This window comes from Sciurus carolinensis, chromosome 11 (genome assembly GCF_902686445.1).
Source record: "Sciurus carolinensis chromosome 11, mSciCar1.2, whole genome shotgun sequence".
Lineage (NCBI taxonomy): Eukaryota > Metazoa > Chordata > Mammalia > Rodentia > Sciuridae > Sciurus > Sciurus carolinensis.
This window is the reverse complement of record NC_062223.1, coordinates 124,288,997-124,304,128: the sequence shown is the minus strand read 5'-3', so window position 1 is coordinate 124,304,128 and position 15,132 is coordinate 124,288,997. Positions and strand designations below refer to the sequence as shown.

The following is a 15,132-nucleotide window of genomic DNA, read 5'->3' as shown; positions in this document are numbered from 1 at the left end:
CACAGTCAACCAGGACCAGGTTCTGGTTATTATAGGAAATGGGTCTTAGCTAAGTGTTGCTCCTTCCCTCCCTACTAGTCTGAAAGAGCAGTTCCCAGTTTCTTGAAACACCATTCTAACTGATCCATTTTTACCTTCTGACTCTCTTATTAGATCTCATGTTGCAGTGACCATAAATGCAAATGGCTTCCAGTTCCCATGAGCACTTTCTCCACCCAGACCGTGACCCTGGATATCAATTCTTGTCATGGCACTGTGGCTGCTCTTCGCTATGCCTGGACCACATGGCCCTGTGAATATAAGCAGTGTCCACTATACCACCCCAGCAGTACTCTACCAGCTCCTCCCTTCATTGCCTTTATCTCAGAGCAGGTCCCTGGACATTAGAACAGGTTGCCAAATGATCAGATCTTAGATATAAGAGTGACCTTTAGAATTTCGCATTTAGACGTTTAAATGATGACAACTGTTGCTTTTAAATGAGGAAATTGATAGCCTTGAACAGTTTCCAGCTAGCACACGGCTGTTTCTATATTCTGAGATGAACCATGGCTGGTGGGCAACTTGAAATGCTTGTGTTTGTCTCCTTGTTAGTCTGAGCCTGTCTTGGGCTAATTCTGAACTACAACCAAATTGGACCTCAATGTCATTCACTTTCCTCGCATATTATGGGGAGTGAAATGTTTTAATACTTTCCCCCCTTTTCATCCAGAACTATGGAATCTCAGGGTTGGAAGAAAATTTTAAAGGCCATGTAGACCAGGTTTTGTGTTCTTTATAAAACCTCTGACAAGTGATTGACTCTTTCCGTGAGAAGTTTCCATTCTAAACTTTCTAGAAGTTTTTCCTTATGTGATAGGAACTGAAATTTTTCTCCAAACTTTACTATTACATCACAGTCTTTCAGATAATTGAAGACAGACCTATTTGCATTCTCTTTAAGCCCCAAATAATTCCGTTCCTTCAGTCTAAATAATGATACTGTGATGTTTAAAACAAACCAAGCAGACACATGGGCAGTCATACTAGAAAGTGCTAAGGGTATGCCTTGAGGAATGGAGAGAAACGGCTGGTGGTAGGAGCCCAGTGCAGGCACATGGTGACAGTGACAGAAGGGGTAGGGGAATCAGGCCTAGGACACAAGAAAGTAGAGCTAACTGAGGCAAATGGGTCATTAGAGTTAAACCTAAGTCTCAGGCTCTTTAAAGGTAAAAGGTTTAACTAAGGATAATCCACCAGGAAGAAAGAAGTTAGCCTGAAAGTAAATCTACGTGATAATCTCACAGAAAAATAATGTAGATGAGACAAATATTTAAGAGGGCTTTTGTGTGTACTATTTTTTTTTTTTTTTTGGTGGTGCTGGGGATTGAACCCAGGGCCTTGTGCTTGTGAGGCAAGCACTCTACCAAGTGAGCTATCTCCCCAGCCCTTGTGTGTACTATTAAGAATCATAATGCAGCTTACTGGTTGGTTAAAAATAGCTTATAGCGCTTGAAAACCATATTGATTAGAAGTTGGGAATGAAAGTATTATGATTACTGACATGTATCTTTTTATAATCAGTCAAAATTGTGTTAAGAATGGACTTATAAATTGTCCTTGAAGCATGTAAAAGGAGTAAGAGTTATCTATGGGTAGCTTTCACCCATTTAATGTGAAAAATGAATACTACTAAAGCAATAAGCACCATTCTCTCCACATTAGTCTCCCGAAGGGTTCTAGTAACATCCCAAAGAGTAGGAATAGTTTTGTCAGTGTCAAGATTTTATTTGGCAAAAAAAAATTCTACAAATTATGCACTGCAAGGAAGTTTGGTTCCTCTGAGGATTTCTTAGTGCAAATTAACTCTTAATGCTTATACTTTGACCTCTATGCATCTGGCCCCACCACAAACCTAGTAACAGAGAGGCTCCCAAGAAGTCGTCAGGCTTCTGCCTGTCCCTCACCCAGCCCAGTGCACTGATACCCATGGCTATTCTAATTTGGAAGCAGCCTACAGCCAAGAACACTAAAACAAAGTTTCTTTAACACCCAATCACCTAGTACACAAAGGGTAAAAAGTTTGGTTTAGGTAATATATATTAATGAAGCCACATGTAAGGGAATTTTAGTGGTTGAATAATTTAAAACATTCTGTAGAAATTCAGTATATTTCCCCAAATGAAAAGAACTTTTTACTGTTTGAAAATGAAGTAATCACCATAGAAAATTTGGACACTGAAGAAAAGCACACAGAAGTAAAACTTACTCCCCAGATTATCATTAAGAGAGAAACACAATATTATGGCATTTGCAGATAAATGGACAGAATTGGAGAATATATCCTAAGTGAAATAAGCCAATCCCAAAAAACCAAAGGCCAAATGTTTTCCCTGATAAGTTGATGATGATATATAATGGGGGTGGGGAGTGAGAGAAGAATGGAGGAACTTTAGATTACATAGAGGGAAATGAGATGGGGAGGTGGGAGGGTATGAAAGATGGTAGAATGAGACAAACATCATTATTGTACATGTATGATTACACAAATGTTATGAATCTATATCATGCACAACCATAAAAAAGAAAATTTGTACCCCATTTGTGTACAATGGATCAAAATGCAGTCTGTAAAAAATTAATAAAATAAAAACGAGAGAAACACAATTTTGGTAAACATGCACTTGATTTGTTTGGCTTATATATTATACGCTATGTAGTATATTGTTTTGTAATCTATGTTGACTTATTCTACTAAAATAATTTTCTGATGCAAATAGAAATTTAGAGTGTTTCAGCTATGGACTCCCATACTTTATCTAACCAATTTCCTATTAATAGGCATATAAATATTTTGCAAATCTGCACTATTAAACTAATATTGTAAAGAGTATTACATACAAACATCATACCTCACTTGTCCAGTTATTTCTTAGGGTCCTTAACTCTGAATGACAGGTTAAAACGTATGTTTAAAATTGTGATACCTATAAACTTAACCCTCCCAAAGATTGAAACAATTTACATTCATACCAAAGTATTTTTTCCTTCCCCCTCATTGACATTGGATGTTGTCAAAAAAAATCTTTTAACAATCTGGTAGATGAAAAGATACTTTAAGTACATTAGGGTAGTGTTTTTCAAGTTTTTAAAAAACCATGGTCCATAGCAAAAACATTTAATATAATTTCACATATCCCCATATATATTTGTATATTTATATAAGTATATATATGTACACACACACACACACACACACACACACACACAGAGTTAAAACCAAAGTTACAATCTTTTTCCATGTGATGTGTTCCAATATGTTCTGTTTAAAGAAGTAGTTACTCCTTAAATTTATGAATAATTAACAGGTTGACTGTAGTTTGAAAAACAGTTCTAATAAACTTATATTAATTTATTAAAAATAATTTAAATGTCTAAGATGAGGTTCTCTTTTAGTATATGTTTTACTTAGGCTGAAATAGAATAGAAAGACATTTGCCATATGATAAAAGCAGCATCTATTATTTTGGTATAAGTGCAAATATGCTCCATCAATTTATTCAGAGAAACAAGATAAAAGAAAAACACTAAAACATTCAACAGCTTTGATCCCTCCCAACTGGATTTGCTACTATTCAAGTTTTACATTGTTTCATTTGTATTTTTTAAAAAAAGACTAAGAATTATGAAGTTACCACCAGTTGCCCAGTTGCTGATCATTTGTAGTGGCCAGCTTGTTGTGCTCTTAACACTGCTCCTTCGGATCCCTCCCCCTGCTGGTCACATTTATTACTATAAGATGCCAATCCCATCTGTGTTGTCTTCAGTTGGCAGTCATAAAATAAAGCACGTGAACAATCAATTCTCACCACTCTTTCCCCATTCTACTTTAGATCCTTTCATTCTGGCCATCCCTGGGCACCTGCTGGATGGGGTGCTGAGGAGTTCCACAGAGTGTAGAGTTTTAGCCATAGTGATTAGGTGATATAGTTAAACCTCCAAGAAAGGCTATAAGAAGTGTCCAAAGAATTCAGTTGTACAGAATGCAGAATCATATAATTAGATGGTTAAAACAAAATGATGGGTTAAATGAAATGAGGATGGAAACTAATCCCTGATTATATCTGAATGTGTGTTACCATGTGGTTTCAATTGAGTTAAAAGCATATTCTCCTAGCCTCAACAACTTAGTGAGACCCTGTTTCAAAAAACAAACAAACAAAAAGGGCTGGGAATGTAGCTCAGCGCTTAAAGGATGGTCAAAATATGAGTGTACCCTGGACTGGACTTTGCAACCTGAGTATAAGCAGAGGATTTGTCTGTCAATACTGCCATGAATAGAAAGCAGAAGTGTGGGTTGTAGAGGCTGGGGGATTTGGGAGTCCTCAATGGGGATCGATTAGAATCAAGAGTGGAAGGTTGCTAGAATCTTATTATCTCCTTCACAAATTAGTAGCTGCTACAGACTCAATGTCTGTGTTAAATCATAAGTTAAATCCTAACCCCCCCCATGTGATAATATTAGGAATTAGGGTATTGGGAGGGGATTAAGTCATGAGGGTTCTACATTTATGTCCTCATAAATGGGGCCCAAGATAGCTCACTTCCCTCTTCCACCATGTGAAGCTAGAGCAAGACAGCTGTCTGCAAACCAGGAGCTAGCCCTCACCATTGACTCTGCCAGCACCTTGAACTTTCCAGCCTCTAGAACTGAGAGAATAAATTTCTGTTTATAAACTACCCAACCAATGGCATTTTGTTGTAGTAGCTGAATACTCTTTCACTCCGATTTAAAAAGAACTAAAGTTTATGTCAGGAAGAGCTAAAGAAAAAAGATTATATCCTGATTACAAGAAGAAAAATAATGAGCAAAATGTCAAGAGAAATTTATTACTAAAAATAAATCAACACAGTTTTTTCAGGGTAACCTGTCACCATAGGAACCTTCATGACGAGATGCATTAATGTCTTCTTTACTCCTGAACTGATGCCTTCTTCCATATATTCTAAATTTTAGTTTAAGTTAAAAATCCATCCTGATGAAAATGATGTGGGCTCTGATCCCTCTTTGTTCAATCTGAAGGCTGAACTGGGCTGCACTGTGATGGAGACTTCAGGTGCTGCAGGTGAGTGTCCACCAAGGGTCCCTGTGTCAGGAACCTGGGCTGGTAAGATGACACAAAGGCTGCAGGCTGAAGCTCAGGGAGCTCCAAGGATCCTGGAGAAAATAATTCCTTAAGTTCCACTACTGCTTGGAAATTGTAGGAAAGTATTTTATTCAGGCACATAAATAGCTTTTCAATTCCTTAACACTCTTGCATCTGTCAGCCCAATTTTTCCCTTTGTTGGTAAAATAGGGCAGATATTTACTTGTATCATGAAGAAATCTGAAACAGATGAAGTCGTTTGCCTACAGTTAACAAAAATATAATCCTATTATGATATGAATGCCTGAATCCTGGATTAATCTTCCCATTTGTGGAAAGGAATCCAAGTAACATTAGTAGAACCAAGGCCATGAGGTGAATCCTTTGATTTCATTTGAAATTTTACTCCCTGTACAGAAACCCTCCCCTGCTGCTCCACTTAGGTCTTACTTTGGTTAGAGAATGAGACACTGTAATGTGCAAGTGAGTGTCCACCAAGGGCTGTGCAGGGTGCCCTGTCTTTTGCAATGACCACAGGTGCTTCGTGTGACTTCTGTGAGTTATCTGGGAACCCAAGCAGGCCTCATGTTCTCTTCTGATCCACTACCTTCCATGGTTAGATCAGTGAAAGCTTACATCACTCACTGCCCAGATATCTGGGGTACTCAATAATGAGTGCAGAGTATACACTATGTCCAAACCAGAAAGGTAAAGTTAAAAAAATACCTGGTAGAATGGGATCATTATGCTCTTCATCAAAGGTCTGTCTCTGAAAGGCTTCAAAACTCACAGCTACATCATTCTCTGACAGTCCCTGGGGTAGCTGCCCCTCTCCAGGTTTGCATACATCAAATTTCACCCACTGGTAACTGTAGGATCAAAGGAAAAACAAAAGTTGTCTGCCCATAATAACCCATTCTTACCTCCAAAGGGATCTTTAGGTCTCTCCCATATCTAAAAAACATATTAGCTAAGGAAAAAAAATAAATAAGGAGGCTTCTTTAGTGGTTTATTACTCTGCTAGTCTTCTCATTCTTTTTGCTGTCATGGTACACACAAAAATGATGCAAGTTAAGCATCCCAAATCCCCAAATCTGAAATCCAAAATGCTCTAAAATCGAAACTTTCCGAGTGCCCACATAAAGCCACAAGTGAGAAATTCCACACCTATCATGTGACAAGTCACATACCAAATACAGGTGCACAAAACATACTGCGTGAAACTGCCTTCAGACTGTGTGTAAGGTGCATGTGAAACATACATGACTTCTGTGATTAGGCTTGGGTTCCATCCCCCAATTATCTTATTGTGTGTATGCAGATACTCAAAATCAAACACCTCTGGTCCCAAGTATTTTGGATAAAGGATATTGAACCTATAATAATTAAGTCCAGGGGGGTTGTGGCTCTGCTCACCTGCCTAAAGCCTAAGAGGGTCAGTGTTGAGGCACTCTTGTTGAGAAGCAAGTATGCCTTGGATGCAGTAGTTCAGTAAATGTATGAATTAATGAAGTATAAACTGTGAGTTTAGGTCCCTGGTCAGCTGATCACTGAGCGTCTCTTAAGAGAATGAATCTGACCATGCTTACTTGACACATTTTCGAGCTCCAGGACAACTCTGGATCAGGTTGTGAATGGTTGGATGAGAAAATCCAAAAAAGTCAGCTCCAGATGGAAGCAGGTTAGGCATTAGTTCCCCCCTAAACAAGAGAGGGAGAATTTTAGTTTCACAGCTTAGAAGGGAGATGGAGATGAGTTTGACAAGGAGCAATGGTATGAATACACAGAATCATAAAAGATACTCTGGAGACTCTAGATGCTAGTATGTCTGAAGGACACAGGTTAGGTTTCTATATTAAAAAGGGATCTCCACTCACTGAAAGAAAATGTCTACAGGGATCCTTTTAATCTGTCTTTAAGCTGTTGGTCAACTTACTTAGTAGCACTTATCATCCTGAGCAGTTCTGCATGACAAGCATCTGCAGAAGAGCCGACAATAACATTCTGGGGGTCATCTTCAGGAACAATTTCAAACTGAGAATGACAAAGGAACAATTAATCTGCAAGGAGGAAGAAGTAAAGAGTCATACTACTCCTATAAATTTCTTCACCTGAAGCTGCTGTATACCGTACTAGAATATGGGTTACATACAATTTCCTATAGTGTTGTTAAAAATTCAAACAAATCCAAGTATACAGTAGAAATTCTGTTTCAATTCTACGCTTCTTGGTTGACTGCTTTCCAGTGGACAAAGTTTAATTTGTTCCATACCTTTTTGAACCCTTTCCTATCCACCTACTTATATCCTTAAGTACAAATAAAAATGGTATTTTTAAAAACAACTGAGATCACTCTCCATGTGCACTGTTATATATTATTCTTTATTCTCACTTGCACATTTCTCTAGAGAACATGAAATCAGAAGTATTCTGGGTCAAAGGATATATGCATTAAAATTGTTGATATTGCCAAGTTACCTTCTGAAAGCACTACCAGTTTTCATTCTGAAAACTGTATACATACTTGTTTTTCTACATCCTGGCCAAGACCAGGTATTACTAAACGCTGATATTTGCCTATAGGCAAAAATAATGTCTCATTTTTCTTTTGATTATTTTTATATTACTCTATAAAGTCTCATTTTTCTCTTGATTTTTAAAAATTTTTAAAAAATGTTTTTAGTTGTTGATGGACCTTTTATTCATTTATTTATATGCAGTGCTGAGAATCAAACCCAGTACCTCACACACCAGGCAAGTGCTCTAACACTGAGCCACTACCCCAGCCCTGATTGTTTACTTTTATACTACTGTATAGGAGCACTTTATCTGGACATCAATTCCATGGTGTACATGTTCTTCCTGTTTGTTGCTTAACTCTGATTATGATGTGTCATTCCAAAGTGTTTAAATTTTTAGAAGTTGAATCTGTTATTATTTTCCTTTATAGCTTCTGTGTTTCCTATCTTGCTAAAGGAAACATTTTGACCTCACCCTAAGACTAAAATTTTTTTTACATTTTCCTTTAACATTTATAGCATAAAACATACTATAAAGCTCAAGTAATTGAAACTCTTATTGGGGCTGGGCATGGTGGTGTATGTCTGAAATCACAGCTACTTGGAGGTTGAGGCAGGAGGATCACAAGTTCGAGGCCTGCCTCAGCAACTTAGCAAGATCCTGTCTCAAATACACAATGGAGTATCATTCAGCCACAAAGAATAAAATTATGGCATTTGCAGGTAAATAGTAGGAGGAGAATATCATGCTAAGTGAAATAAACCAATCCCCAAAAACCAAAGGCTGAAATGTTTTCTCTGACAAGTGGATGATGATACATAACAGGGCAGGGGAGGGGGTGAGGGAAGAATGGAGGAAGGAAGGATTGTGTAGAGGGAAATGAGGGGTGGGGATGGGGAGGAAGAAAGAAAAGATAATGGAATGAGACACATCGTTACCCATGTACATGTATGATTACACAAATGGTGTGACTCTACTTCGTGAACAACCAGAGAAATGAAAAGTCGTACCCCATTTTCGTATAATGAATCAAAAAAAAAAAAAGCAAAAGCAAAAAAGGTAAAGAATTTAGCTCAGAGGTAGAGTACCCAAGTTCAAACCTCAATGTCTAACACACAAACACACACACACACACACACACACACACACACACAGAGTCATATTGGCAATTGACAAACAGGTCAATGGAGTAGTATCATCTGGAAACAACCAAGTATTTTATGTATTTAGTTTGTATACTGAAGTTGCTTAATGTTAGTTGGGAAGAAAAAATTGAAGCTAGATTCCCAGTTCACAATATACCTAAAAATAAAGTCTAGTTGAGGTTAGTGACCTAAAAAACTCAAAATGTCACATTTTCTTTTTAGAAAATGTTTTTAGCATTTTATCTTTTGGTGGAAATTGAGACTCAGCTTATCAGTTTTCACCAAACTTCAATTAGAATTTTGATTAGATTAGAATTGCACTTATAGATTTCTTATACACATGACATGTTGTTAGAACAGTGGGGCCTCTGTGCTACTTTCTGAAGAGAACTGCTGCACGACCAAGGTCGCTTTAACTCTTCTGCTTCACCTACCAGCATTCAGTTGACAGGAGTGATACAATATCATGCACGTGCATTAAGCAGGCAGGATTTTACCACCTTCTGCTCAAATTCCTTACCTTGCCTCTAACCTCCTTCCATACAATTTTATAGTGATTTGTAACTTTATCTGACAGTGAAGCTTGGAACTCTGAAAATGGTCTATTCTTCCCAAGGATGAAGAGGTAATGGGTGGGTAAAGTGAGCTGCTTTACATCTTAGCAATAAGGATGAAGAAAGGTATGAGGAGTCAGGATTCCCAGGTCCTTAAGAGTATATGCGGCCAAAAACTGCTATGTCCACTTTGGTCCAACCTGAAATGGGGGTGTGTCAAACTAATCTTCCCTGTATCTGGGCCTGTACTTAATATAAGCAGGCCTGATCAAGCCTCATGTGATAACAAAATAGTGTGGTTCAAGGGAAAAGCATTAATTTGGGAATTAGACAGATACAGATTCATATCCCAGCTCAAGCAAGCACTTATTAGTAGAGATATAACTTAGGGCCAGTCACTTTTCTGGTATCTTGGGGCTATCCAAATGGTGATTATACAGTATCAACTTTGTAAAGTGTCAGAACTGGGAATACTTATTAAGTGCCTCGAACACAGAAGGTTCTTAAAAAAAGAAAAGAAAAACAGGGGTTCTATTTGAATGAGTACCTGAGGCTGCATACCGCCATCCTTGATCTGGCAGGTGTACAGACACTTCTGGTCTGGGCACCTCATGCTGGTGTAAACTTGAGTACTGCAGAAGCCCACAGGGTAGATGGCATTCTCATCATGGAAGCCAGGTCGGTCGGTGATGATCTGTAGAAAAGATTCCCCCAAACTGGGACTGAAGTCACTGAGGATTTAGAAGTCCTGCTTACTGTGGCAGTCTTTAGAACCACTTTGGGTTGCAAAGAAATGACTGAAACCACATAGAGAAAGTGTCGGCCGTGTAGCAGACAAAACTGACCTGGTTTCGTAGGGACTGGAGATTTTCTGGGGTTGGTATGGATCAGCAAGGGGCTGCTGCTAATGGGAACAGGGAGGGAAGGCTCAACCCCATTCCCAGATTTTTCTGATTCTCCTCTCACTCACCTCCCCCAGGCTATATACTGTTAGACCCCCTAGTCCGATGGGGAACACAGGCCGTCCTGAGGGATCCAGGGCAATGGGCTGAACCAGCTTGCGAGCACCTCCCTCCATTTTCTTTTTCTTGGATGTTTTCTTCAGAACTGAAACGCAAATCTGGGGTCACTCACTTTAGGCCCCTCCCAAATGCTGAGGGAAAGGGAAAAATTTATATGTGGAATGCTAAGGGCAATAAGTGGACCTGGGTTTTATATAAGATGCTCCTTGACTTAGGATGGGGTTATGTACTGATAAACCCACTGTAAGTTGAACAAAGCGTAAACTGAAGATGTATAAAATAAGCCTAACTTACCAAACACCATGGCTTAGCAATATAGCACAGTGTGGAGTATCAGTTGTTTCCTCTAGTGATTGTGTGGGTGCCTGGGAGTTGTGGCTTGCTGCCACTGCCCAGCACGAAAATAAAACATCACACTATATATACTGCTATTCCCCGAAAAGATCAAAATTCAAAGTATAGTTTCTGTTAAATGCATATTGCCTTCATACCATTGTAAAATTGAAAAATCATTAAGTTAAATTACTCTAAGTCTGGGACTATCTATATTCATTGAATGGACATATGAAGCTTTTTCCCAAAGCCCTGAATATCTTTCTAACCTGCCCCCAGGTGGTAACCAATTTTAATATTAGTGCTTAGGAGCTAAAGCATTACATTTTAAAGTCTTCTTCATTTGTAAAATCAGAAATTTCCCAAGCTAGTATTGTGCTCAAAAGGCCACCTAGCCCATTTCCCTGCCTCTAGGAAAGACGGAAGCAAATGTAACCCAGAGAGTTGGGGGAGAGGGAAAGAGAAGGTCTCAGTCTCTTCAGTCTGCTCCCTTTAACCAGGTCTAACCAGAATCTATCCATCCAAAGTGGCTCTAATAAGATACTTCTCAAGGGACTTTAAAAAGTGTTTATGTGGCCATATGTGTCTACCGGCGAGTAACATGTCTGTCATCAGTAGCTGAGCCATGGGAGCAACTGATAACAAAGTACCTTCCAGTTTGCTGTTTTCCTTGCCTTTTTCTTTTTTTTCCTTCTTGGATTTCTTCCCAAATGGTTCCTCTGCCCCAGTGCTGGGCCCAGAAATGGGTCCAGCTCCCTGTATAGTTCCCACAGAGCTGGCCACACCATAAGTCAGGGGCAAACTGGAGCTGTGGGAAGGAGCTGCAGCCTGTATTTCTCCTTCAGTTAGAGCCTGAAGTTGAAGGAGCTTCTTTAGCAAGTACCTGAGGTTGGGAAGGAAAGGGAGCAGAGGTATGAACTTCTGTTTTGTCTCAATTCAATACTTCACTCAAATACTGGGAAAAGCCAGAATTATATACAAAGATTATCACATTCATAAAATATTCATATTGGACTCTCAAGACAACAAAGTCCCAAATGATAATCAATACTTCAAGAAACCAAGGATAAGGATTGTAGCTTTTCTCTCTTGCACCTGGAGGGCTCCTCCACCTTGAGGTTGGAAAGTGTTAGGTGTGTGAAGAGCATACATCATCAATCACATGTATATCTACCCATTGTGGCTTTTTTTTTTTTTTTTTTGGGTGGTGCTGGGGATTGAACCCAGGGCCAGGTGCTTGCAAGGCAAGCACTCTACCAACTGAGCTATATCCCCAGCCCTATACTCATTGTGTTTTTTAAAAAAAAATTTTAAATTGTCAATGGACCTTTATTTTATTTATTTGCATGTGTGCTGAGGATCAAACCCAGTGCCTCACACATACTAGGCAATTGCTCCACCACTGAGTCACAACCCCAGTCCCCCATTGTGTTTTATATAGAGTAGTAAAGACTGAATAAATATTTGTAGAGTATTATCCCTTGGCTTTTATAACTTGGGAGTTATAATATGATTACTTATTAGATGTGTCAAGAAGACTCAGAAAAATGAGTAGAGGAGCTGTCTCATCATTATGGTCCAACATGACTTGAAGGTGTGGGAACCAATTTTACAGATTTTTCCTGTAAACATGATCAAGTGGGAAAAGGGTTGTGCAATACATAAAAATTGAACTGGAGAAAAATCCCCAGAGCAATAACTCCATGTTAATCACAAAAAATGTGATTCTGAACACAAAATGAAATCAGCTCACCTTCTTTCTTCTTTTGCTTTAAGAAATTTTTCCTCAAGACGAGCGATTTCATCACAAATAGCAGCATTTTCCTTTAAGAAACATAATAATAATAATAAACATAATAAAATAAAATGAATGAAAGGTCAAATCATTGTTCTGGGAAGAGTATTCATATTTCAAACCAAGGACTGCTGTTGCTGGATAAGAAGAGCTAGTCTACCTTGCAGACGAGCTATAAATAAATATATAGTGAAAGTCAGGTTCTACTGCAGGCAAGGTAATTATGTATTACCTAGACTAGGACACTATTGAGTGAAAAGGGGGCACTACTAATGCTTATACAAGAACAATATGGTAAAGCAGCATTGTCTCTGGTAAACTACTATAGATGGCCACTTTAATTAGAATAACCGTTAGCAGAGAAAAAGGCATACTAATTAAATTCACTACTACATAATTACGATAATAATGTCTGGGAGCCTTGGTTCTTGAGAGACAAAGACAACCTAACTCAAAAGATCCCATAATAACACCTTAAAGTGAAAAACTGGAATACAGTCAAAACTAGTGTTTAAAATTCCTAAACTTTTAAATTTATTTGTATATATTTCAGTGCCATCTTTCTTTCCAATGCCTGAATCTACTAGGTACAAATTGTGAAGGAAATGTTCCAATCCAGATGCCCCATAGATGGACCCTCTAACTCTGAATATTCAAAGCAGTATCTTTTTTCTTCACACAACCTCCTTCATGACTTTGGCATGTGGGGGATAAAAGAAAGGAAACAATCAGAAAGTCAAGCTCTCTTAATCCTAATTTTCTTATTTTTCTCCAGTGCATACAGAAACTACTGAGCATGGGCATTCTAATTTACAAAATCTTTTATGCTTTCAAAAATGCTGAGAGTTGTTTAAGCGTATGGTAGAAGGTAGAGGAAAACTATTGATTCAGATGTGACAGAACCTTTGAGGGCTCCACCCCTATTTCTAGGCATAGAGGCAAGTTAGAATATTTTAACACAAAGTTATGTCAGACAAACCAATTTATTCATTCAATAAATTCCATGCCCCTATGGTAACGAAAGGCAGGGACTGGAGGCACAGTTCAGAGATAGAACGCTCTAGGCCCTGGGTTGAATTCCTGGGAAGGTATGTGTGTGGGCGTTAAGAAACACCTGGGAGACTCAAAGCGGGTTACAAAGCAGAAAGTACTGAAAGGTTCATGTGCCTGTTTAGTTAAGGGATCAGTTATGGGACTGTTGGGCGCCTGGGAAATATGCTGTGTAGCGGAATTAATAAAGTGGAATTGATTAAAGTTGAAGTGAAGGCTCTGACACAGTGCCCCTGGGCAAAATCGTCCCTGAGCTTCAGGGTTCTCATATTTTAAAAAGTTCCTAATTCTCAGTTAAGATCGAAAATCAAATGCATTTTTGAGGGTTTTGCAGTAATAACGATAATGATTAAATAAAATTTATTGGCAGACCTTCTGAGTACCAAGCACTTTACTTTTTCATTTAATCTCCAGCAGAGTAACTAGTTACTAGCTTTCATTTACCGACGAGAAAACAGGATGAGAAAAATTATGTAACTTATTCAAGGACACAGGAGTAACAAGTCGTAATGTATACTGAAAAGCTGACGTTGTCACTCTGGGAAGGGAAACAGCTTGGGGAAAGATTTCACGAGGAAGCAAAGTTTCGAGGCGGAGGTGGGCTGAATGACCGTCAGACTCACAAACACCGTAGCCTTGGCCGCTTTTCGCAGCCGCAGGTACTTCAGCCGGTACTTCTCGTTCTGGCTTTTCTTCGGGAGCTTTTTCATCCTGGCCTTGCTGGAGTGCAGCGGGGCCAGGGGCGACGAGGCCAGGCAAACCAAAAGGCTCATGGTCCGGCCCCACTACGGGGGCTCCAGGATGCGGCCGACATCGGCTCCGAGACCTAGGGGCGGGAAGGAGCTCCGGTTTTGTCTGCTCTGATCTGGCGGAATCGGGCCTGCAGGAATCTAGTTCTCCAGGATGTCCTCAAGGAGGACAGCAGGGCCAGAAACCTTGCACTGGAACCGGCTGCCGGTGCTTTCTAACACTTCCGCGTCTGTCTCGGAAGTAAGCCCCGCCGGAAGTTGCGTCATGACGCCGACTGCGTAACTTCCTGGGCGAGAGGCGAAGGTGTTCCTGACCCGGCAGATTCTGGGACTGTAAGGAACTGAGCGCGGGTGGGTGGAGGATGTGGGATTCCGAGCGCTGGAAGGGACGGCAGCGGGTGACCCTTGTGACTTAGTACTTAGCGGAGGAAAGTAAATAAAAACCTATCGTCGTGAACTCAAGGTCGCGCTCCCCCAGGCCTCTGCGCTTCAACACGTTTTTCACATATCATCCTGACAGGCCTTCCTAGGTTGTAGGAAATACTTGAACGCAAGTGTTGGGACTACTTTTTTATGCAACTTGCACAAATGTTTCCTATGTTTGATTTTCCTAGAGCTGAGACCACAGTAGTGAATAGAAAGGCAGGCCTTGGCTCTTTTATAGCTTTGAATGTAGTGAGGAAGATGGGGAAGATGAAAGTTATTTTTTATTTGAGGGATTGCCAGTTCGTTATTTATATTTACTTATTGAAGATGAAAGATTTAACTAGCAGTTTTAATGCTGGCACAAAGTAGGCACTCATTAGATGTTTTATTAAAAGTGTGTTTCTGAACATAT

The 15,132-nt window shown here is 39.4% G+C and overlaps 2 protein-coding genes across 4 annotated transcripts in view; one reads left to right on the top strand and one right to left on the bottom strand.

Annotated features, from left to right (window-relative positions):
- The window catches only part of Siae (sialic acid acetylesterase), a 34,936-nt gene extending 32,544 nt beyond the window's left edge, over positions 1 to 2,392 (top strand). For both annotated transcript variants that reach the window (XM_047519591.1, XM_047519592.1), the window contains one exon: positions 154 to 2,392. In XM_047519591.1, the coding sequence (XP_047375547.1) occupies positions 154 to 387 (234 nt within the window). In that variant the 3' untranslated portion in view covers positions 388 to 2,392. The remainder of the gene's footprint in view (positions 1 to 153) is intronic.
- A 2,449-nt stretch (positions 2,393 to 4,841) lies between these two features.
- Tbrg1 (transforming growth factor beta regulator 1) lies at positions 4,842 to 14,536 on the bottom strand. Of its 2 annotated transcripts, none has more exons than XM_047519260.1 (9): positions 14,169 to 14,536; positions 12,454 to 12,524; positions 11,351 to 11,583; positions 10,316 to 10,452; positions 9,893 to 10,039; positions 7,063 to 7,160; positions 6,716 to 6,826; positions 5,853 to 5,995; positions 4,842 to 5,197 (listed from the first exon to the last, which is right to left on the bottom strand). In XM_047519260.1, the coding sequence occupies exons 1-9, from the start codon at positions 14,316 to 14,318 to the stop codon at positions 5,052 to 5,054; spliced, it is 1,236 nt and encodes a 411-aa protein (XP_047375216.1). In that variant the 5' UTR covers positions 14,319 to 14,536; the 3' UTR covers positions 4,842 to 5,051. The 2 variants fall into 2 exon arrangements, with proteins under 2 accessions (XP_047375216.1, XP_047375218.1); XM_047519262.1 differs by lacking the exon at positions 4,842 to 5,197 and adding an exon at positions 5,205 to 5,366.
- Between the last annotated feature and the right edge of the window lie 596 nt (positions 14,537 to 15,132).